The following is a 25,477-nucleotide window of genomic DNA, read 5'->3' as shown; positions in this document are numbered from 1 at the left end:
TAAGACAAATGAGCAGATTTTCTGCCAAATCCAACCAGGTGGCATAAATTGTGAAAGGCACTGTTGATGCCAAGCTCCAAAATTAATTTAGCACTGATATATTGATCTTAAAATGGTCCAAATTCGACCATTTACACACAATTCCGCTTTCAAATTCTGACTAAATCTTTCTGGGCGGGAACTCCAACCTTAAGGTTTACTGACAACCTGAAAGGGTATTGAAGCTGACCCCTTCACAGACACGCCCTGCATGCATACTGATCTTTGCTGTGTTAAATGTTGATGCTTGGTAAGTTCGTGTCCCGCTTGGTCGGCGAGGAGCGTTGCCAGGCTGACAGCTGCTCCAACTCCACATTCCCCCGAATGTGATAGGGAACTGGAAACTCTGCACATCAGTGCGCACACACACACATACACGCACACACAAAAACACACAGTAAAAAACACTTGTACATACAGAGACACACATGTACCAGCTTATCGTCGCACACACCCACACACATATAGGGAGGAGGCTAAAGAGCTGGAGAGGCTAGATGTCACAGGCCTTATAATAGAGGGATGCCCTCTTAAGCTGCTTCACACCATCGCCCAGAAAATCAAACTGTCGTATCAATGAGCAGCTCGTCCGAAAAAGAAAATATCTCCCCTCTCCTCCTCACCTCCTCCTCCAGCCTCTTCTCTTGTCTCCCGCCCTCCTCTCTACCATTCCTTTCTTGAAAAGCAACGTAGAATTGTTGTGACGGGCTGAGCAGGCTTTTCAGCTATTTTCGGTGTCATTGGTAGTGGCTGAAGAAGAAGAAGAAGAAGTAGAGAGAGATGAGAGAAAAGGGGGGAGCGAGGGTGGAGGAGAACATGGGCGCTGGCGTAGTTGGGCTGTTTTGTGGCGGGCTAAATGGAGATCTAATTCAATTTTGGCTATGACCACGGGCCAGGTTGCTTTTAGTAAACGGCTGGTTGCTTCAAATGCAAACACGACCTGTTTTTCAATTCCTTTGAGCTAAAGAGAGCAACATCAAGAGGGCAGAGGCTTTGCATCCACTCGCTGTCAAACGCCCGCCCTTCTTCTTCTTCGTCTGCTTTTTCTAGCCGTTATTAAAAGGCTGTTTGATAAACGCGTCTCTTCCTTCGCCCTCACCGTTGTTTTTTTTGTGCAGAATTAACAGCCTTTTGAATTTCTGAATACACACAGTCAATATGCACCCAACAGATGGTGCAGGGCTTCACCGCTTTTCTTCTTCCTCTTTTATTTATTTATTTTTTTCACCTCTCGTTTTTTTGCCCTCTCCACTAGCCAGTAACAATTTTTCTATTCGGTGTATGTTAGCTGCACGTTTCTCCACGTTTGTTTGCCCTGCTCCCTTTTCTCTCTCTCTGTCACAGACGTAGCCTGAAATCACGTCTGCCACGCTGGCCTTAATCTCGGGGGTTAGCAGCTGCCAGTTGATTGTGTGTCTTCTTGTGTGCGTGTATTTGTGTGTGTGTGTGTTCTTGTGTGAAAAATCAAATGAGCAATTAGATTCACCTCGCTGCTCTGGTCACCTGAATGGGTTTGTTCAAAGTCATTGGTCAGTTGATGGTTAAAGAAATAGTTTGACATTCTAGGAGTTACCCTTTATGGAAATAAAGGGAAATAGGGTTAGGGTGTGAAGCGCATACATATCTTTTTGTTAATGCTGCTTAAAAAACAAGTGTTTTAGCAGATTTATTGGTTTAGATTTATGTTGGATTATTATTGTTTTTTTAAGATGCTAGTGCAATACCAGGTGGGGGGGTTTGAAACGTGTCTGTTGAAATGGGATTTGCTTGGCCTATGGTAATGCTGGTTGCAGCTTACCTTATATTTCAAGTGTCTATGTTAAGCTAAGCTAATCAGCTGGCGGCTGTTGCTTCATATTTACTGGAATAGACATTAGACATGTGTTAGTTTCTCATCTGACTCTGGGTAAGGAAGTTAATAAGCTCATTTACCTCAGTGTCGAGACAAAAAAGGGAGACTGCCTAAATGGAGTGAAAGTGAGGAAGGAGTAAAGAATAGAAGCAAGGAAGGAAGCAAAGAAGGAAGGAAGGAAGCGAGGAAGGAGAGCTGCCACAGCCTCGCAGCTCATTTGAGGCAAGGCCTGTGAGCTTGAGTTATGCTGCGCAGACAATGGGCTTCTTTCAGCCGAACTCCCCAACACTCGCACAGACACACACTCACACACACAACACAGGGGCATTCTGTCTCAAAGAGTTGTTGCAGCAGTTGCACAATATTATCTCTTATTATTTCATCATGACCCCCACTCTCTGCTCCACCCTGGTATCTGGTTTTAATGTTCTCGGCTATATGTTGTTTTGTCTTTTGACTGACTGACTTGAAGCTTTGCCATACCATCAGTATCTGGACTTTCACCGTATGATTGCATTTGATAACAAAGGTTAATTTTAGCTGTGAAATCCCTCTGACATTGTTTCTCCCAGTTGCGGCTCCATAATGAGAGAGAAGGGGGGGGGGGGACTGGGGAATGTCATCCTTATTCTTTAAAACCCTGGAATTTTCTTTCCCACTTTCCTCTCTGTCTTTTCTCATGCAATTCCATCCCTCCAGGCAGTGCTCATTAGCCCCTTGGTCCCTCTCTAAACAGGTGGAGCATGTTTGGCACAGCCCTCCGACATGCAGTCAGGCTTAATTGGGCTTGGAGGACACACACACACACATCACTCATATACACCCCTCCCCTCACACTTTTCCCTCCATTCAAAAGACCCAATTGTCCCCTTCCTATTCCCCAGGGTGAGGTTGAGGTTCCGGGGCAGAACAGTGTAAATCCAGCCCCAGGCCTGTCTCCAGGCCTGAGTGACTGACTGGCCTCCTGGCGGCCTCCACCTCCTCCACCTCCTCCTCCTCCTCCTCCTCCTCCTCCTCCTCTTCCTCCACTGTCTCCCCTCTTCTTCTTTCTCAAAAAGATAACAACAACCACAACCCATACATGCTCCATTGATATGCAGACTTATCCTCCAAATGCCACCGGGCCGCTCTCGATACTGGCTCCTCCGTCTCCTTGTTCGCCTTTTCCCCCAGCTCTCCACCTTTACCTCTGCACCACCTCTCTATCTTTCTCTGTTTTTTCTCTCCCTCTCTCTCTGGCTCCAACTATACGCTTTGCCCTTCTTTGTGTCTTGTGTTGCTCGAGAATTTTTTAGCCCACTGAGAGGATTTTTTCCCCGCTCTTTCTCTCTCTCTCGCTCTCCTCCTTTCTTGCTTTTACTTTTCAAGGATGCCCAGAGCCTGAGAGTTATCCTCATGTGACTCGGCTGTTTTGTGTTTGTTTGTGCTGTTTACGTGCATCCGCTGAGCGCTCTTCAGGTGAAGCATCGCCATACTAGTCTACGTCTGTGTAATTACAGCCACATCAGCCTCTATTGTTTTTCTTTCCTGGGCAAACACTTGACACCACCTTGACAGTCTTTCTTAAATAAAAAGAAATTACGCTTCTTGCATCTTTTTTTCATCTCACACACACACACACACACACACACACGTCTAATGCGCACCACCGCTACTGGATCAGCGATGTCTCATTATCCTCTTTATTCACACAACAAATACCCACTTTTCACACACGCAAATATAGCACTGGAGTTGGGAGGGAATGAAGCTAGTGTGTGTGTGTGTCTGTCAGTGTGGGGTTGCACAGGGCAGGTGGGGGATTCGAATGTTAACTGCCTTATCACTCCAATTTCACACTCTCGCCTCCAGTCGCACACTCACGCACACACACAATGCAGGCACACAAAAACACCCTGTTGCCTCCAATCTCGTATGTGACGACTGATTAACGGGCAAGCAGGGGTCTCACACACACACACACTCGCGCACACACTAATCCCAGCCAGAGGGGAGGTGTTGTGTGTCCTAATGAGTGAGTGTGTGTGTGTGTGTGTGTGTGTGTGTGTGCGTGCCTGCTTCGGTAATGGGGCCACCTGTCTTCTCATTAGCCTCGTTACCCAGCCTTTTAATTGCCCCCAAACTCTGGATCATGTCTGTTCCTTCTCCTCCCGCACTCCTTCTCTCCTCCCTCACTCCTTCTCTCCTGGTGATTTCTCCTCAACATGTTAAGTGAGCTACTGGGACATATCAATAACCTGACCTCACCGCATACAGTACAGATTATGTCATAACATGCAGGTGCGTGTGTGTTGAGATTGGGTGGAGTAGTGCGAGTGCTACATGCCCATGTGTCAGCGTATTAGCAAAGTGATTGCTTTGACCTCGGTGTCAGGAGGCGTATGAACATGACGACAGTTGGAAGGGAATTGGCCCTTACACACACACAAACACACACACTCACATACATGTGGTTATCATGTTTAATTGAGTTACCTTGAACAACCCTCAGCTCCATCACCACCTGTCTGTCTCACATCCTCTCTCCTCTACGGCTCCATGATTATGAAAGAGACACTCACACTGTGTTTTTCTTACCTCTGTGGTACCACACACATAATCACGGTTATTTGTCTCAGCTACAGGAAACTGATGCGGATTATTTTATTCAATAGTTTTCAGCTTACCATACATTTCCCCCTTATTTGTTTCAGTGCAGTATTTCTCAGAGTTGCTGAGAGACTGTTTTTTATCACACAGAAGTCTTTATGAACAAAGTTCAGCCAATAATCACATCTTTATTACTTTGGGATGCAGCTACAACCCAGAGGCAAACGTAGTCATGAGCTGGCTTTAAACCAAAATAGGTTTTGAGGTTTTGGGGAGAGAGGAATTTTCTCTTTCTAAAACTGAGCCAATCCATTCGGTTTTTACAGAACTTTGATTTAACTTTAAAATAAAGTGGGTGATTTGGATAAAGATCTTTATTATGTCATGATATAGTAAATGTATAGATCAGTGAATATGGCTGTTTTTATTTCAAATCCAGCTATTTATTTACCTGGCAAATTGGAATGGGTTCTGATGTCTCCTTCAATGCTGGATTCAGTGTTGGAGCCAAGTCCTTCATTAACAACTTCTCTTAAGCCCATTTTCCACTGGTCAAAAAGCAAACTAGCAAGTTTTTGTCTGTGGGAGTCCAATGGGAATGGACACAATCGGCATTCACTCCTAATTCGAATGACTCTGCTGTGGACACAGGATTTAATCAGCTCCGGCTCCGATTGGCAGCGATCAACAACCTGCTGAACGTTCTAGTTTGGCAAGACAGGGACACGAGGCAACGCCCCTGTTTTTGGTGAGCATTGGTTAGTAGACAGTCCTTTTTAAACCTGTAAAAGCACTGACAGAGAAAAGCATGGCCATCTTAACTAGAACATTGCAACTTTCGTATATATCAGATATCACTTACAATTGTGAATCGTGCAGTGTTTAATCCTCACTGTGAGGAGTGGCCAACAGTCATCTTTCATACATCACAGCTTGACTATTTATCTACTGTCCATCATGTTAAAGAGGTAGAGTGCTCTGCCTCACTGTGGCAGTGGGTTCTGTGGTTTAGGTTTTAGACTGACATACTTATTTAAGAAGCTGTAATTTCTCACCAAACACACTACATATAAGACATTCGTTAAGGATTCACACTCTTGATTTGGAAAAGGATTCAGATAAATGCTGGTGAACATCAAGGTTCTTAATCAGATTGATGCAAAGATTTGAAACGGCACTTGGATGATAACTTTGGCTTTTGGGCATATTGTGTTGTCATAACGGGTTGTTATAATGGGGCGGCTGTGGCTGAGGGGTAGATTGGTTGTCCTCCAACCTGAAGGTCGGCAGTTCGATCCCCAGTCTGACACATCTGCATGCCGAAGTGTCCTTGAGCAAGATGCTGAGCCCCGAATGGCCCCCCCTAGAACAACAAAGTGCTGCAAATAGATGCACTGTATGAATGTGTATGTGAATGGGTGAATGTACAACTGTACTGTAAAGCGCTTTGAGTGGTCAGCAGGACTAAAAAAGCACTATATAAATACAAAACCAAAACCATTTACCATAACTCCTAGGCCTATCAGGGTACATTGCTTTAAATTGTGAAACATGAAAAATGGTCTGTGATTACTTTCGAAACCTTTCTTATCCTCCACCCGTCTCCCTCTCACCCAATCCATCTTTTTCTCTCCCTCCCTCCGTCCCAGCGTCTCTGTCCGACAGCTTTCTGGGCTGTTGCCAGTCAAGTTACATGAGAGAACAGGCGGCAGCGCATTCCTGCAGAGCATAGCTTTGCACTCAGGGGATTCCCTCCCCTGTCTCTCTTTCTCTCACTCTCCCTCCCTCTCTTTGTTTTTGTCCATTCCTGTATTTTAACGTCCGAAATGGAGCCGTGAGCTACACTTGCACCCGAGGCATTCCTCCTCATTTGCTGCTTGTCTTTGTCCCGGACGATCATGTACAGAATGTTTGTTTTTGTGCTGAAACGCGGTGATTCGTGATTTACACCCATGGTATACGCCACATTGTCTCATGCTCCTGTAGTTAAGGTCGCACAGCAACTGTCTCTTGTGTTGTTGTTGTAAAGAACACCTTGCATGCAGAGAGAGACTCGCATGAATAGTTTGTCAGTGGCTGCCGGGGCTCTGAAACATTCTCAGTGCTGGACCCAAATTTATTGTCTTGCTGCGCTGGGGACTGAAGAAATCGTACTGTACACAAACCCCCCTGAGAAGGCTGCCTCTTTGTTCTTAATCTAATAAAACACTTTGTTTGATGCGGCTTGAATCCAGACCTGATGCTTTTGGATTCACTTTCTTGTTCAAGCTTTTCAAATGGAAGGATTCTTGTGTAGTAAAGAGCCGTTGTTTAACAAAGTAAGACATTTACAGATGTTGTTATTTGCCCATTGATAAAGACCCCGGGTTGAAAAGATTTCATTCTGCTTTGGAAGCAATAATCAATCAGTTTGCTTTCTGGTGTTTTAATTAACACACAAGTCCGAACAAATATCTGTAGATTAATTGACTTATGATAATTACATTTTCATGCTGTCTAGTTTAAGTAATAACCCCAACCCAATGCAGCTTGAGTCTGTTTGAGTAGGCCACGATTCATTATAGATCAGCAATGATCATATAATCATAAACCAGTAATGGCCAACATTTAATGGTTTCAACCTATTGAGATTTTTGGTCAGACCAATTATTAACCAGTATAAAACATACATCTTGTATGTTTGCACACAAGAGTTAAACTCTGACGATTTGGGGTGATCGAACTGTGGAGCAGAAGTAAAAATTAGTTTTAATAATTGAGTAATATGATAATATATGTTCCTATAATTAATTTAATTTGCCTGATGGAATTACTCTGAATCCAAGAAGACGTCTTGCGAAAATGATGAATGACTAGAATCGCTTGTTTTGTTCAAAAGTTAATTTAGATCAATAACTTTATTTAATTGACAATGTTTTGCAATAATATTGAAAATGAAGAACAAGGAGCTGAAGCAAATTAATGTTTCATATGTTTTTCTAATAAATGACTCAAACTTTTCATCAATAATCAGCTGTCAGTCAACTAATCAGTTAACGAGTTGTTTCAACATTTCTGTATTAAATTAGATAATTTTCTTCTGTTGAATAAAGTGATTTAATTACAATGACACACATGAATAATGTGATGTGGTTAAATATAATAAACTATGACAAATAGTTTTAAACCAACTCTTAATGTTTCTTGCATTAGAGCGGAAACAATTGGTCAATTAGATCTTTAAAGATATTAATGGTACACTATTGATTTTCTCGAAAACAAAAAGGCTTACGGTTTTCCGGCCCTTTCTTGAACTGAAAACAAACTTTCTTTTCTTATTCAACTTTGTAATTCAAATATCATCTGGTTGGAGTTTTTACATTTTATTAACATAATTGACTGCCGTATAAGTAAATAAATCTACAACTACAGCTCATGAAGACTAAGATTTCTGAGATTCTTGTCCCAGTCACTTTGGTTTCGGCCACATCCGCACACAGCAGATCACGTTGCATCCAGCAGTCTGCGAGTCTCAGTCCGGATGCTATAATATATAGAAAAATGTGGACGGCTTGAATGGAAAATACAGAGGAACCATTACTTCTTGGCACAATTTGATTTTTCTCGTGGCTGCGTGAGAACAAAGAATTTCCACCAGTGTCTGCATATTCAAACCCAATCTCCAGATGCCGGCTTCACTCCAGCGTGTCCCCTCTCTCTCCCCAGCACTGTCACCGCTGCCTTCTCTTACTCTCCCCTCCTCTGTTTTTTTTTTCCTACTCTGTCTCTTGTTCGTCTTCTGTGTTTAAAGTACAAACTACCAAGGCAGGCTGTCTGAGTCTTCAGGCTGTTATTGATCGGCTAACAAAAAGAGAGAGCGAGGAAGCGAGAGAGAGAGAGAGAGAGAGACAGTGAGTGGTATCAGGAGCAGGAGCGAGCCAAGGCCGGCAGAAAAGACGCCTGGAGAGCTTGTTTGAGCCGGGGGGGTCTATTTCTGTCTGTCTCAGTGCGTCATTATTGACCAGAAGACATGCAAGACACATGGGATGAGATGACGGAGGGTGAGCAGAGGCAAGGGAAACAGCAGGAGGAGGAAGGAGGAGGGTGAAGGGTGAAGGGTGAAGTTCAGCCTCGGGAGGTCAAGAGGCCGTTAATTTGGTGCTGCAGACGGAGGGATTTATATGAAGACAAGATGTTTTCAGTCTGATCCGGTCGTCTGGAGCCCGGAGCCCGTCAGCGCCCGGCCATGTCTGATTGTGAGATGCATGAAGAAGATACATCGCCGACCTGACAACTAATTGTTTAAGGGGGGTGTGTGTCTGTGTGTGTCTGTGTGTGTGTATCTATGCAGTCAAGTGTCTGCACAATGTTATAGCAAGAAGGAAACAGGAAGGACTCAGTGGAAGTCTGCAGAGAGTCAATTCCTGACGTGTTGTTCCTCACTCTCCCCTCCTGTAAACACACGGACACACACGGACACGGACACACACACACACACACACACACACACAATAACCTGGCTGATATCATCTGCATTTACAGCCAGCACATTCCTCTGGACCATTCCTATAAAAGCAAAGGGGAGTGGAGACACAAACCAGTGGTTCCCCTGCGACACACACACACTCACACACACACACACACACACACACACACACACACATTCAGGATCAGGTTGGGTCTTGGTCAGAATTAATTTTCCTTATCGACTCATGTTAGTTCTTTCACATTATAAAAAAATCTAAGTTTTAGTAGGAACTCTGTTTATGACCCCTGTGTTCTCACAGCTGATCTTCCTCTGGAGGTTCTTCCAGGGAACTTAGTGAACTGGACGCTGATCCGATACCGGGAATGTAGTGATAAATAATGCAATTTAATGTACTGAGTCAGGATTGCGCTGTGTGGGATTTCCCCTCTGGGTTACAAACTTGTGACAGCACCAGTGTTATCAATGAAACTGGATATTTTACAAATAGGTTTTTTTCCATCAACTACCAATATCGGAATAATAAGAATACAATGCACTTTTATTTAAAAAACAATTATTTATATTATTAATGTTATCAAGGTTATAATCAATCCACATAGGCCTGTTTTAGCCTGTCTCTCCAGTGGAGCAGAGTCTTAAGTGGACACTAAGGTCACATGATTCATGTACCTAATGACTTGTGAAATATGGAAACAAGTAAAATATCGCAGGTGATTGATTGTTGGCAGATCGTAGCGTTCAGCAGAGATTTATTTTTTCCAACCCATTTCAGAAAGTCGGAAAACACTTCTTTACTTCTTCTGTGGTGTGATTTTTCTCAGTTGTTTGAATTCAGGTCCATTTTTAGAGGTGCAAGATCCATGTTGTTAAGAGGATCTGGTTCCAACAAACATCCCTGGACTATTAATAAATCATGGTAGCTCTGTGCAGTGGGATAATGCTGGCGTCACCGTGTTTGTGCGTCTGGGTGCTCATACGTGCACTTGCGCGTGCCTGTGCATTTGTAAATCATTCTCTTTATATGTAAACAAAGCCTCTTAACTTTTTCACGCTCTCTGGAGAACAAATAAAGACTTTGTGGCGGTTGCAAACCACCTCTAGTATTTCCTATGCTCCTAAAAGTCCACGAAAACCGGCACGAAGCCCTCACCAGAAATGTTAACCAGCATGTAACCCTTGTTAATTATTTTCCCTTTTCCTGAAACCATTTATTTACCCAAAGGTATCTGGTGCTGAAAAATACTTTGAACCTCACCATTCCTCGATTGTGCTGCACCTCCCAGGACATGACTGGAGACTCCTGCTCTGAGATTATAACAAAACAGAAGTCTCAGAAGGGAGAACACACTGTAATCAACTGCAGAGGATGGGGGGGGGGGGGGGGGATAAGAGATGGTCTGAAAGGCGACGGCCGACAGAAAGGGAAAGATTTAAAGAGAAGGGGAAGCGGGGTTAAACGGAGAAGGTGCAGGTTCTAGAAGTGGTGATTTGTGACCCACAGGAAACAGGCAAAGGGCTTATTTTCCCCGGGCTCTCGGAGACCATAACAGGCCCAGGCACTGTGTGTTTCCTCTTGATAACGCTCGGCAAGCACACATGTACCCGCATTGACTCACTAATGTGCTAGATCTGCAGTGTGGCTGTTGTCGGGGTTTCTTACAGAGTCCAAAATTGAATCGTCCCATTTAGAGGCCTTAAAATGTATAAAATCTTTTAAAATATTTAATCTCATAACATGTCTAAATACTTTTAGTTAAGTCTTAATTAGGTTAATATTCTTTTACACTACTCTTGTCACTTTATATACAGAAATATTTTGCATGTGTGACGCACTTGACGTGTGTCTTGCATTTCGCACATTTAGTTCTTAAAAATGTTGTGCTAGTTTGAACATTGTTAGACCAAAAATGGCAAAATATTCAGTGTTCTGATTATTCTGCTCTTTGCCCAAAAAAAGTCTTAGGACATTCCCATTCTGACTTACTTACAGCACATGTAAACACGCAGCCGTGCACATGGAGATGGTGAGAAAAGGAGGATTAAAAGTCCTAAAGCACTCGAAAATGTGTTTGTGTTTTCTTTTACCCAGCTCATCCATCCTGCACTGTCTGCTCGGCTAAATGTTCAGATTTACTGATCAGAGAGAGAGAGAGAGAGAGAGAGAGAACGTGAGAGAGGGAAAAACCAAACTGTGATTTGTTTCCAGTCCGGATCCCACGGCGGTCCAGACAAAAGCTCCATCACACCTCTCCCTGGCAAGCGCCCACTTCTTTTTATCAGCCTCACTCCACTCTCCACCGGGCTGATAGGATAAATCAATACGATGACAAAGCGCTCGCCGATTAGTCCACATGTTTGATACCTGATGAATGAAGGCGAGGGTGTTTTTCCTAAGTGTGGTTTTGTTTTTGGGCTGGGGGGGGGGCTAACTTTGAAACCTGTATTGCACGTGAGCGTGGTCTGCACAAGGGCCCCCCCCCCCAGGAGCTGCTGTTCTCAGAGGAGGTTCTGCTGAAGTCTGCACTGTGAGAGATTGCAGCGACCGCGTATTAGCTTTGAAGTCGGTTTGACAAGTGCTTCAACTATAAGCAGCATCACCTGGGAAAAAAAGAATCTGCTGTCACCTCCGACGCAGCGAGTGTGTGCGTTAGAAGTGTGTACAGAGAGTGGACTTGCAGGTGATTGAGTGTGTGTGTGTGTGTGTGTGTTTTGAAACATCATTACCTAGGGATTTGAGTACACGGCCAGACATCATTAGGCTTTAAGGCGAGAAAGTCTCTACGGCACCAGTTTTATTTTTTGCAGTCGGCCTGACCCAGCAGACACGACAGGCAGCCACTCCGTTTAAGATCATTTATTTGCGTCTGTATGTAGCTCCGTGTTTGGATTACGATGCGTGTTGCATCCTGTGTGTGTTTGCGCCCATGTTATTTATTTATTTTGCCTGGTAATATGCCTGAGCCTTCATTATAGCGGGAGCCATAACTTTGATAAATCACTTGGGCTCAGGGCCCTCACTGCTTTCACAGTATTAGAAAACTAATTGAAATTCTCTTCCGCCCCCTCCTCTCTCTCTTTTTCCCGCTCCTGCTCTCTTTCTTTTTCTCTCTCTCAGTTTTTCACGCTCTCCCTCGTTCTCTCCTTCCGTCTCTGTGGCGAGGGCCAAACAGCACCGTGTTTTTCAGCGGAATAGAAGCCAAGAGGGGGAAAATGTCATCACTGATTTAATAGGCATAGTCAAAGAAACACACACAGCGCGCCCACAAACACACAAACACACACACTGTACTCTGGGGAGTGTTAGGAATCCTGATAATGTCATCATAGGAATCTCCATAATGTACCCCTCTCTCTCCTGCAGGCTCCACTTGGACTGTGCCTCACCGCTGCCTCTGCTTTTGATTAGATCGGGGAGGATGAGATTTTAGGTTTAGGTTGATGGGATTTAGAGTTTAGATACTTGTTTCTATGGCCGTGATCCCCCCGCTGTCCTCGGATTGAGGGTCTGTTTGGTTCGTTGCCTGGGATCTCCCAGCTGCCTCTGGATTTAGGGTTTAGTCGTCTCATTGTCCATGATCCCCCTGCTGCTACTAGATTTGTTTCATTTATAGGGATCTCTCTCTCTCTCGCTCCGTCTCTCTGTCTGTGCTGCAGATACATTCAGGGTGTGGTTGCTTAGTTGTGCAGGATCTCCCTGATGAATTTTTTTTTTTTTATAGCTGTTGTATTCGCTGCAGGATCGTCTCGCAGCTGCTGGATTTAGGGTTTGGTTGTTCTATTATGCACCAGCGCTCAGCTGTTGCTAGATTTAGAGTTTTTTGGTTGTGTTTTTGTGCAGGATCCCCCTGGTGCCACTGGATTTCGGGGGGCTTAGCAATTTCTTTTTTTAATATCTAGACACTGCTACTGTTCGTGCGACACTTGGGGCTTTGTGTCCACCCAGCAACCCCCTTCTCTCTCCTGGGGTGAGCTTTGTACTGGGAAGCCAAAGGTTTAGAGATGGCAGCAGAGACTCTGTGTGTGTGTGTGTGTGTGTGTGTGTGTCTATGTCTGTCTGTGTGTGTGATGCAACTTGTGTGAAGTGGGCGATTTCGTGGAGTCCTGTCAGCACACAAGATTTCTCTCTGCAAACATTCCTCTGACGTGATGCAAGCCCGGTAGAGGAGGGCAGCGTTTGTGCCTGTGTGTGTTTTCTCGACCGGCAGCGTGTGTCTGTTGACCAGACAAATCCATACCATCGCTTCCAGACACACTGCAGGCACATAGCCACACACACAGGTTGAGTGTGTGTGTGTGTGTGTGGGGGGTGTGGTTAATGAGGATGTGTTGATTGATTGGACTGCAGTAATTAGCTGGAGTGTGAAGGCCTGGAAAGGTCTCTGCTCTGGTGGGAGTGTCCCCTCTGGAGAGACATTGAACTGTGCTATGCACCATTACATTGCACGCACACACACACGCATCACAAACAGTCCCATCCAAAATCTCAGATGCGTTATGAGTCATCTCTTGAAGGCAGACCTAATGCTTTGTGCGGGTGTGAGGGAAGAGGAAGGATGTTTGTCGGCGTGTGTGTGTGTCTGAGACACAAGGATGTTTGCAGCATGGGGATGTGTGTGTTGGGGAGTGAGATGTGCTTGTGCGTGCACTTTCTCTTCCTGCTGAGCACTGACCTGAGCTGACAAATCAACTCTCTGTAGTTTCACTTCTTATCTGCAGCCCAGTTCCCCTATGTGAATCACAGGCCCTCTTCAAGTTAATGCAAATAATACTGGGTTAAGCGTGACAACCACAGTCTGTCCCCTTCCCTCCACTGAGTTACCAGGATGTGGAATGAACTTGCAGGAAAGTGTTGTGACTAGTGCCATCACATGGCCGACTGGGGAATTACATCTGATATATTGCCAATGTTGTTTTAAGAATTATCTGTTTTGCTTCTCTCCTTTTGAATTGTTTCACTTGATCTGAACAGTCATGAAGTTACGCCCAGGAGAGAAAGTCAATAAAATTCAGTTAGAGGGTGAAACACTAATACATGAAGTTGTTTTCACAGGTTGTGCTGCGGCTGGGTTTTATTTCAGTCTCCTTAATGCGGCGGTTTTTACTCTTATTGATCGACTGAGCTTAAATCAAAGACAATTTTCTGTGCCAGTAATGGAATCATTTGTTAATGTATTTTCTTTTCTTCTTAACCCCTGACAGGAAGTTCTACTACATCACTCTGCTGAGGGATCCTGTGTCTCGATACCTCAGCGAGTGGAGGCACGTGCAGCGGGGCGCCACGTGGAAAACCTCCCTCCACATGTGTGATGGACGGACCCCGACGCCCGAGGAGCTGCCCTCCTGCTACGAGGGCTCCGACTGGTCGGGCTGCACCCTGCAGCAGTTCATGGACTGTCCGTACAACCTGGCAAACAACAGACAGGTAGGAAGAAGACAGAAAGAAAGGATGGATGGGACATCTCAGTCCATTGTCACTTTGACTATTACGGCTACGGTCCCGTGAGCTGAAGCCAGTGAAATCCCGATCCATTACCACGACTCCACCTGACCCAACTCACTGATTTTATGTTAAAAATAATGTACAATCCTTTCAATTTCAGATTTCTCCAGAAAAAAAACATATTTACGTTACCATCTGCATTCAGTAAATTTTTACTCGTACCTGAGCGTTTATGCTGAATCTTTAAGTTACCCTACTTTTTGTTGGGTTACCCACAGGTACCGGACGTGGGGCAGAACTCTGCCATCAACCATTCACTTTTGCTGCAATCTCCAATAGCTGCAGCTGATTTGAGTCTCGATGCCTCCATATATTACTCCTACCTAGTCAACCTGCATTATTGAACCTGACATGACATCTCTCCAGTCTGCTGGACTCCTAATGCGACTATTGTCCTGATATTGTCAGCAGGTCCAATTAATCCAATGAATCCAGTCTACTGGAAAACGCCAATTGAGGGATTTAATTTCTGCAGAAAACTAGATAAAATAGTTTGGTGAATTTCCACATGAGAAACCAAACACACAATAGATCCGTGGGTTTATGTCTCCCTCCCTCCCTCCCTCATTCATTTTCACTGGCTTCCAGTCAAGTCCTGCATCATTTCTAAAATCCACTTTGCCTATAAATCCCATCATGTCCCCTGACTCCCCAGCACCTGTCTGACCTCCTCCAGGTCCTACTCTTCCCAGAAACTTTACGGTCCACAGACACGGGTCTGCTCACAGCTCGGTTTGGCAGCCTCCACCCTCTGGAATTCTCTCGTGGCCGAGAACTGTAATCTATAATGCTCCATCTCTGGACACTCACAATAAACATCTCACAGCCCACCTGTTCACAAATCATTTTCGCCAATAGATTCTTTATCTCCTTGCATACCTTGAGAGGCACTGTACAAACCCATGTTTTTATAAGTTTTTTTTAATTGTTATTGACTTCAACTTACAAAGATTAACAGATATTGATTTCTTAACAAAAAGAGAAAAAGTTTCTATTTGAGTATTACTTCCAGACTCATTGAGAATCTAAAAGATGTGAAAATATGAAGTGTGTATGACTTGCACAAGTACACACACGTCTCACACACACACATACACACACACACACACACAGATATATATAATCCCTTGCACAGTCAGGATTTCTCATTCTGGCAATAAACACCTCAGATTCACACCTCCTTTCTCATGCTATCTCAGTCTCCCACCTAAACGTGTTCGGCAGCTTATCTCATCTGCGCTCGGGGCTGTTATTACTCAGGGTCCCATGACTTATAAATGTGACACACGTGCACACACTAAAACACACTGAAACACAAAACACACCTACTCAAAAATTCCTGGTGGACCGGGAGGCTGAGGTGCACACTGTGCTCTTGTGAGTCCTAAGTCTTGGGTCCCTGTTCCTCCTCATGTGCTGTAACACAACAGCTCACTCAGTTGTGAAGTGATTTCTTATCTTTGCAAAGATAATGACAGACAACAAAGTTCACCTGGGGATGAAAGAAAGAATTGAGCAAATATCATATATTGTCTTAGATAGTTCTTCAATAATTTATGTTCTGCTGACCCATAGGTGCGCATGCTGGCAGACCTGAGCCTGGTCGGCTGCTACAACATGTCCACAGTTCCAGAGAAGAAGAGGGCCCAGCTTCTCCTGGAGTCGGCCAAGAAGAACCTGAGAGACATGGCCTTCTTCGGTCTGACGGAGTACCAGAGGAAAACCCAGTTCCTGTTTGAACGCACCTTCAGGTTGCGCTTCATCAGGCCCTTCATGCAATACAACAGCACCCGGGCAGCAGGGGTGGACCTGGATAATACTACGGTTAGTTCAGCTCAGCATGGATCATGTGAATTTGGGGGGACAGATGCTGATACAGATATTGGTAATATCTTCTATAAATAGACCATCAACTTTTGAATAACTATAAATAAAAAACACACATAAGAGCTAAAAAAGCTAAACTCTGTATATTTAGTGTATATATGTGTCTCTAAAGAATTGAAGAGTCAACATTTCCGTATTGTAGATTACTCCTGTAATGATAAATACATTTCTTAAAAAATTAAAACCAAGTGAAAGATAACCTGAGAGCAGAAAACCTATGAAATTAGACAAACCGAGACTTGACGAGCGTGTTAGTTTCATTTCCCTGTGAAAAGATTTGGGATGTCTGTCGCCATTATAAAAAAAAAAAAAAAAAACAGCAGCTTCAAACATTTTCTTGACACTTTGGTCCATTGTGGGAGTTCTTAGGCTTGTTTCCCAGCAAAGAAAATCCAGTAAACAGCATACTGGTGGTTTATACATCGAAACCCAGAAGGGGGAGAGAAAATAAAATGTCCCCCGGCTGACAGAGGCTGTGGGAAGGTGGACCAACGGTTATTATTTCAAAAAAGAGGAAATGGCATGTGGTGGTTTGTAGTCTGACAGGTCGGTCTGTGTGTATGTCTCTCTCTCTCTCTCTCTCTCTCTCTCTCTCTCTCGCTCTCGCTCTCTCGCTCTCGCTCTCTCTCTGTGGCATTTGAATAAAAACTAGTTTCTTAAATTAACTTTCAATATTAACACCTGTGTGAAACTGACACACTATTAAATTAATTTTTTAAAAGTCAAATAAATGACATCGGCAGGTGATGATGAGAATGTTTCCAGTCTCCTTGGCTTTGTGCTGTAGTGCCCCGTGCTGCAGATCAAACATCTCTAATTTCCTAACGTCAATGCGCCGCTTCACTTCCCTCTGTTGTCGCACACATTGCTCACAAATGATACTCCGCACACCGCCTCAGATTTCAAAGGGATTCTGTTGATTAAACTTGTTTCCTGCTCCGTGTTGCAGTCACACGCAGCAGATGAGACGCGCCAATAAATCAAGCTGCACTGCCCGAGCTAACATCAAACACGTTTCAGTTGTCTTGCTCCACATATTGCCAACAGTTCCCTCTCTCTGTAGAAACCCATTTAAAGCATTTGTATAAATGTCGTGTAATAGGGAAACGTTTCCAGAGGGACCAAGAACCTTTTGAGGAACTCGTGGACTTTACAATACTTTCCTGCTCTGGGAATATTCAGCTTTACAGTGTCAGAGGTTGATCAACTCCAACTTGTTCCAAAAAACAATGAAGCTGTTGTCTAGACATAATGTGGATATGAGTCGTCATCCTGTAACTTATTTCCAGGAATGTGAATTGTTTTATAAGTCACTCATGTAAGCATCATAATTTAGATAACGTTTTATTCAGAATAGGGTCAATAACGGGGATGGGGAGGTTGTAAGAATAACCAGCCTGTACAACCCCCCCACCACCCCCAATAATCATACTGTTACACTAAATGAATTTTTTTTTAAAACGTGATAAAATTGTTGCTTTTCTCGATTCAAAAAATGTAACAACTTCTTTAATCTCAATCTTTTTGAAGCTACTTCGGCTCCTGAATAGTGAATATTTCTTAGGTATAACAAGCATTTATTCATGGTATAATAAATTTGAAATTATCCAGAGATGACCATATCATCTGACCTCAACCCCCCCAATTTTGTCAATATTCCGACAAGGATAGGCAACTACATAAAAGTTTTTTTTAACCGTATTGTTTTGTTGTCAGTGCCCCAAATAGTTTTGAATAAGATCTTGATAAAATGGGAGAGAGCAGCAGCGGCGATGGGAAAACAAAGCGGCTAAACTCAATCATCCATCATCAGTCTAATTTGCTTAATCTTCAGAGTGATTCAGATGCTGTGGGAACGCAACGCACAAACAAGACATATGCTTGCATGGATTGTGGGATGATTTGGTCGATAAAGAATAGAGTTTCACACTCTCTTTCTCACCTTTTATATCTGTTGATTTTGTTTCCTTCTCGGTTTCTCTATCTCTTCAGTCTCCTCTCCTCCATTCTTCTTTTCTCTCAATCTCATAACGACAAAACCCAAGTGTTTGATCTGCTCCCCCCCCGTTAGGTCCAGCGCATTGAGGAGTTGAACGAGCTGGACATGGAGCTGTACGACTACGCCAGGGACCTGTTCCAGCAGCGCTACCAGTACACCCGGCAGCAGGAGCGGCGGCAGCAGCGCATCAAGCTCCACATGCAGCAGAGCCACCAGGGCCTGGGTCTGGGCGTCAGCCTGTGGCCCTCCCGCAGCCGGCAGAGCTCGGTGTCAACCCTGGAGGACGGCGAGAGGGAGGAGCGGGAGGAGGGCGAGGAGGGAGGGAGAACGGAGGAGGCCGGCAGCAGGCTCCCCACTGAGGACTACATGAACCAGATCATCAACCGCTGGTAGCGGCAGAATGAGAACAGCCACACAGACGTGCATATGTAATGTGAAATGCATACACATAAACACACACATCTACACTGACATACACAGAAGGTGGCGCCGGCATCAAAGACCCAAACGAATGGAAAAGACTTTACCGAGAGTTGGGCTACGGGGATGAGAGTGGTTGCTATGGAGACCAGGGCTTGGTCTATTGCATCAGCTCATGTTACTGAGGTTTGCCCAGTTGTTATCAGCACCTGCTTACCCCCCCCCCCCCCCCCCCTTCTGAGTGTCTCTATCGCTCTCATCATCATTAGTGACTGAGCAGACGAGAGATATTTTTAAGAGTTGCTGACAACCGAGTATCTCGTTCATCTCTCCAGCTTCCTCCTCCTCCTCCCGCCGTGTCCCCTCTCGTTCTCTGTGGCCTGATAATGGAGCATGAGAAAAATACAAATTTTAAGTCTGTGAATTTCCCGCTTATCCTCGCTAAGGACCGGTCTACTTCCTGGATGCTCCAGTTTCAAAGGAACCCGTGGAAAAGCTATGAAAGCTCGAGTAGCTGAGCTGAACATAGCAAACCGTGGGAGTACATGAGAGACTGTGCCGCGAAGACAAGAAGTTGTACTGAGTTGTGTAATAAAGCTTTTTCTGCTTCAAAAAATCTGCCATTTCACCCATGAACACTCATGAAATAGGTACTCTCAATCTCGGAGGATTTCCTTTGTATTTAACCTTTTTGTGTTTTGTTTGTTTGTTGTTTTTTTTGGCTTTTTTAAAAGCAGAATTGTAATAACACTGAGACCAATATTGCTGCCTAAAGAAAAGTGATTCCTTTTATTTCTTTATTTTTGTTTTTGTAAGTCAAAGATAATGGATCGGATTTGACGTACAAACGGACCACAGCCATTAAATGAAGTCTTGTATCTCGGGGGGGCAAAAAAGACAAAAAGTGGCCTGTTTCTCTGTTAAAGCTTCCCAAAGCTGCTGTCGCTTAACAAGTTCATTATTTCTCCTTTTCTTTTTTGTGTGCGTCTCAGTGCTGCACAGAACGAAAGCCAATTACAGACCCCGATCTCACATATAAGTGTGAAGAAATCAAAGGGTGGGAGGGGGGGGGGGGCCTGCTGCAGGATGTTGCCAGGACCCGTGCTGTGTGAGCGTCGAGCGCTTTGGAAGCCTTAACTCAGACCAGCGCTCGAGATGGGAGTTGTGGAACCACTGGTCACCATGGCAATGTGAGCCCTTAATGCAGTGGGTGGCATTTCCAGTTTCTCTCTTCTTCTTCTACTTCTTCTTTTTTCCCGATGACCAAGAGGCTGCATTGTGAAAGCGGCCGTCTCAACACAAGCCTCCATCCCACCTGCTGGAAGGGCGCGCACGGCGCTGGTGACCCCTGGTTCATTAGCGTGACCGTTCATTTCAGCTGGATTTAGCCTGAAGAATGCACGGGGCGAGGTAGCAGGGCCTCTATGTACTGGGATCCTAGTAGACATAATCATTGTCAGATATTGTATCTGCATTATACTACAGTAATTTCTCTGACTACTTGTGCGTGCGTGCGTGTGTGTGTGTGTGCGTGCGTGTAAATAGTATGTACAGTATGCCTTTGATTGGCGTATGTGTATGCCTTTGTAAATAGTGTGCCTGACAGTGAGAGGATGTCCAATGAGTTTTGTGAATGACTGATTTCATGACCAATTATCTCGCCTTTTTTTCCGGGTGGCGGAGGCAACCGACAGCGCGTGACAGCGATGCAAGCCAGTAATACTCCCCTCTGCCCTCTCCTCCACTGCTTTCTTTCCCCCTCTCTTTTATTGTCTCCTCCTCATCACTTCATCACCCATGTTTTGTTTTGTTTTTTACTTTGAATACCTGAAATCTAAAATCAACATGTCACACAAGAACACGAAGGGTTGGGTCACGACAACTCTGTAACCAAGTTGTTTTATCGGCGTTCACATGTCGACATTGGATTCAGTTCCTTACACAAAGACGGGAAGTCAAATATTCCGAGTTTTCAGTTCACAGATTATACGATAAATTATATTTTCATATTGGCTTAAATTAAAGTTGGATGTTTGTCTTCAAACCAGCGTCTGCACTCGGCCAAAGATGGTTTGTTCGTAAACAGGAACAAATCACTTTGTAAACGCCACGTCACGTCTGCGAGGGAACTGTGAGGTCTCCAAAAGGACCAACACAGTGTCAACACCTCTCCAGATTTAATCAGTGTGGTTAGCTGAATGTTTTCATTGAAGAGGATCTCTGTAGTCCTTCTGTTTCAGCAGCCTCAGCCAACAAAAGTTGGATACAACTTAATTTACAAATATTAAAATCCGAGCCTTGTTCGATTTGACGCTGATTTCTGATTCGATAAAATGATTTCGTCCTCCCCCCCCCATCCTATTTACAAACATAGAATCTGAGCAATAAGAGAAACGACAAAGGAGAAGGTGAGAGACAGAGGTTTCAAAAGTGTGAAACACTTAAAGATGTGTTGTAGAGCAATTAAATCAAACTGAATGTAGTCCAGATTCTGTGTCATCCATGGAGCAATGTGAGGGTGCATGCAGGCAAACCGCTTCCTTGGTGTCACCATACTTAACATGTTGCATCCTGTTGTTAACAATAGTGTTGTTTGTTTGTTTTATGAAAGAGGAGGAAAAACTAACAGTTTAACCCTTTCCCGCTGCCCTCGTTACATTTCAGCTCATGATGATTCATGAAGAGAAGAATAAAAGTGGGGATGATGAAATGTTTTGGGACACATCCAGACCCAATACACTGCTTTTTGTGTAACCTTTAAAGTAATACAATAGGGATGGAGAGAATGCATATGGAAGGAGAGGTTCCCCCCAAACCCCCCTGTTTTCTTTTTGTTTCACATTAACTTCCTCCTGTCATTGTGGTCTTGAAACTGGAGACTCGAAAAACACTGCAGCTCCGGGCATTCTGCCCACATCTTCTTTTCTCCCTGCCGGACTCTTATTAGACCACGTCTGAGCTCCAAACCAATAACCTGGCTCCTCATTAGAGTCTAACTGCAGAAAGCAAAACGGATTCTTCATCCAGAGAGTGCTCTATTTTTGTCAGCGTTCCAGTTTCAAGCGACCATGAGATTTTTAAAGCAATCCTCAGAAATACTCACCTGAAGAGAGTGTGAAAGGAAGAAAGAAAGAAAAAAAAAAACCTCCCTCTTGCTGAAATTATTCCAGAGATTGATGCTGTAAAGCTATACTCAAATATTTTTAATGTCTCATCACTATGTATATCTGATGTCTTAACAGCGTTTCGTCGTGACAATGAAGCAACCCAGGTGTCACTGTCATCATCTTTCTTTTTTATTTCTCATTTTCTTTACGTGTTAAAAGAGAGTGTGATAGAGACTTTGTTTTTATTTTATTTTTGGATTGGTGTGCAGTCTGTCTCCGGCTCTTTCTGTATGCATAATGTCTGGGTTTGTTTTCTTATGATTGCAAAAATGGATCATCAAGCCACCAATTAAAATATTTCATTTTTACAGCTCTGACTGTGTCGTGGTTGTCACTGGTTATCGTTTATCATTACTCTTATTATCAAGCTCACACTGCATGGAACAGCATGTCCCCATTGACTGTTTTTAGATGCATAGTACATCTAAGGTTCTGAACTTGTAATGTAGCCAGTTCGTTTAAGACTCACTCAGTTAGCGATATTATTTCTGACAACCCGTGTGGGAGCTTTGCCCTCCAAGTTTCTGCACTTCCATCCGCAGGCCAATCTATAACCGTAGGACATTTCCACTCCTCGCCCACACTAACCACAGGACTGTGACCCCCATAAAGCAGCCTGTTCCCCCTCCTAATGATAGCCTCAGCCCTGTCATCGGTGATCTACAGCCTAATTCAATCTGCAAACACTGGGTCTGTCGAATGCACGTACATGCACAAAAATAAGCTTCTTCCTCTGCTGTGGGAGGTGGGCGTTTGACGAAAGGAGGGGGATGGGGGGGGGTCTAAAAACCATCCCCTGTCCTTGGCTGGGCACGCAAAGGAGATGGAGGGGAGCGCAGGCCTTCGCCCCGTCTCATCAACCGTCCGTTGAGCTTCAGCTTCGACATCCTCAAAGCGGAGCAGAGGAATCATTTCTCGGGGATGGCGATGAGCGGAGGCAATTGGCTGGAGGGAGATCAGAGCGCAACAAGAGCACGAGTACAAACGAGAGGAGGAATCAGAGAGGGTGTTTATGTAAGACGGGAGGAGAGAGAGGATGTTTTTTTTGTGTTGTCTGACAAATTAACATAGAAGGAATGAGAGGGAATAAGGGGGGGGAGGGAGAGGGAGGCTGTGCAGGGTCTGTGGCAGCTGTGGTGCATTGGACTGAACGTTCAGGGTGATTTAATCCTGCCCATAGTTCTGGGTCACTGTCATTTCAAGTGCAGCTGGACTCAACACACAGTAATGGCCGTGCTACTGCAGAGGGCCCGACAGCTTTTGTTTTGCTGAACATATGCATGCGAGCGTTTGAGAGAAAGTGCTCGCTGCTGCTGCTGCAGTGGGAATCCGGCTCTGAGTGATTGTACAGGCTCTGGCCACAATCCATTAATACGAGGTCAAACTGGCTGCAGCTCCTCACTGCTGGTCCCATGCTTCTTTCCTGCAGACAAAGAAGCTCTGGCATTATTATCGCTTATTTTCAGCATGGAATTCTGCAGATAAGTTCATACTGAGTGCCTCCCTTACACGCATCCGAGCCAGGCTATTGTAGTTCTGGAGGAATGCCCTGTTGGCTCTGGCACCGGTCACGACGGAGTTTCTGTCTTTTGTCTGCGGTTGAGTCTTTTCCAGCAGTGGCATGGTTTAGACCTTCATCGACAAATATACAATGTGGACGAATCTCTATACACAAACAATTTGCAGGGCTTCAATACCCGGTTTTGTCAAAAAAAGTAAATTCGGAGGGCAATGAGAGAGTGCAATCCAGCGTGGGAGTGCACTTTTTTTTCTTTCAGCAATAGAAATAGAAATATGATTAGATCAGACATCTGCGCCGTTATCTGACCTTCCATTCGGGGGTTTGGCTAATCTCTCAGGTCAAGACCAAATCATCGCTCACGATATTAAAGGATTGAGCAGAAGAATCCAACCTCCCAGGCAGACAGGACTCTCGCTTCTGTGGAGCTCTCACAGAATAAAACCAGTGGGAATCACACAGCAATCCCATTATAGTCTCAATGCTGTTTATTGTGTGTGTGTGCATGGGTGTGTGCATGTGGAGCCGTGGCTCAGGAGCTCATAAAGAGCTGATCTGCTGCAAACTTATTAACCTCTCCATAAAAATATGATAAATGTTGATGTGGGAGAAATGAAGCAGGATACAAACTCTGGGTCAAAGCCAAACACAGGATCTGAGGTTGTTAAAGGGATAATATTCTCCCTTTATACACATGAAGTAATATTGTAAGGTCTCGACCTTACAATGAAAGGTGCCTGGAGATAATGGATGCTGTGGTTTGGCACTACACAAATAAAACTGACTTGAAATGGATGGAATTTAGTGGATATGAAATGGCTAATGCACACACAAGGTAATTATACAAATGTTGCAGCACAAGAAGTGCCTGTTTCCAATTTAACAGTTCTCATTTTGTTTGCTTTGGACCCTCGAGCTTTTAAAAATGTCCAAACCAATGATGTGGAAGGTGCCTCGGACCACGATCCGGACCAAGTCTGAAGAAAAGAGATGGTCTCAGTCCGGGTAAAGCTGGAACATTCTTGCTTTATTTGGGGAAAAACTAAATTTGCGATAGTTCAATAAGCTGCAACGTCAGTGAACAATGCCCCTGAGGGACAACATTACACGCCTTTAGCAGAAAACACACCAACATTTTGTTTTTATGTGAGGTATTGCTGTGTTTTCTTTAAGTGTTGTTGTGTTTTGTGCAATTGCGTCTACGTTTTGAACCTCAGGGCCACAGTGTTTAGCTTTTACAAACAGCTTCCCCTCCCCTCCATCTGTACTTAAGACAGGAGCCCAGACCGGCCCCATTGTTTGGTGGCTGTAATGTGGTGAATTAGCTTCATGTGGGAGACCCCAGCTGACCCCCATTATACAGTCAGGGACACATATAATTAGAGGGAACTCACGTGAAACGACAAAATGTATTAATATTAATGGGGGTTTAATTGAGGTCGTTTTGGTCCCCCGTCGAGGCTTTCAACCTCTAAAATGGCTGACGTGTAAGGAGAGGGAGCCTGCAGCCCGCGCCCGCCATTTCTTATGTGACCCCAGAGAAGATGACAGCCGTCTCCCATAATTCATCTGTAGATGTCACTTCCCTGACAGATCAACAGGCCCAGTGGGCAGCCTCTGTGAAGCTATGTTTAGTTATACTTGTCGGGACTGGTAAGGACGGCATTTCCTCATGGGGATGAAACTGATTTTTGTGTGGCAATGTGTGTGTGTGTGTGTGGACGTGAGTGGGTGTGTGTGTGCCTACGTCTGCATGAGCTAGGTGTTCAGACGTGCACATCAAAGTGAAGGTCAAATCCAACAGGATAATTAATGTCGCTGCTTTTTATACAATGTTAAATCAAATCCTGGAACTGCTCCCTCTAGGAGGATCAGCTGTCCAATTTAATTTAGACCGCAGAGCGAGTAAATGAAAAACGCAAGACCCATGTCTCCACACCCTGGGACAGTGACTCCGTACCTTTCATTTTCTTTTTGTGAAGAACACACAACAGGTAGACGAGGAGCCAGGGCACATTTTAACAACCTGCCCCAGAA

At 44.4% G+C, this 25,477-nt stretch overlaps 1 protein-coding gene across 1 annotated transcript in view; it reads left to right on the top strand.

Annotated features, from left to right (window-relative positions):
• hs6st1a (heparan sulfate 6-O-sulfotransferase 1a) overlaps positions 1-22,238 on the top strand; it is a 55,041-nt gene extending 32,803 nt beyond the window's left edge. Inside the window, exons 2-4 of the mRNA XM_062396516.1 lie at positions 14,148-14,370; positions 16,024-16,272; positions 18,407-22,238. Coding sequence (XP_062252500.1) covers positions 14,148-14,370; positions 16,024-16,272; positions 18,407-18,727 — 793 coding nt within the window. The 3' untranslated portion in view covers positions 18,728-22,238. The remainder of the gene's footprint in view (positions 1-14,147; positions 14,371-16,023; positions 16,273-18,406) is intronic.
• The last annotated feature ends 3,239 nt before the right edge of the window (positions 22,239-25,477 follow it).

Source organism: Platichthys flesus, chromosome 10 (assembly GCF_949316205.1).
Source record: "Platichthys flesus chromosome 10, fPlaFle2.1, whole genome shotgun sequence".
Taxonomy (NCBI): domain Eukaryota; kingdom Metazoa; phylum Chordata; class Actinopteri; order Pleuronectiformes; family Pleuronectidae; genus Platichthys; species Platichthys flesus.
The sequence above is the reverse complement of the archived record's forward strand: the minus strand, read 5'-3'. Positions and strand labels throughout refer to the sequence as shown.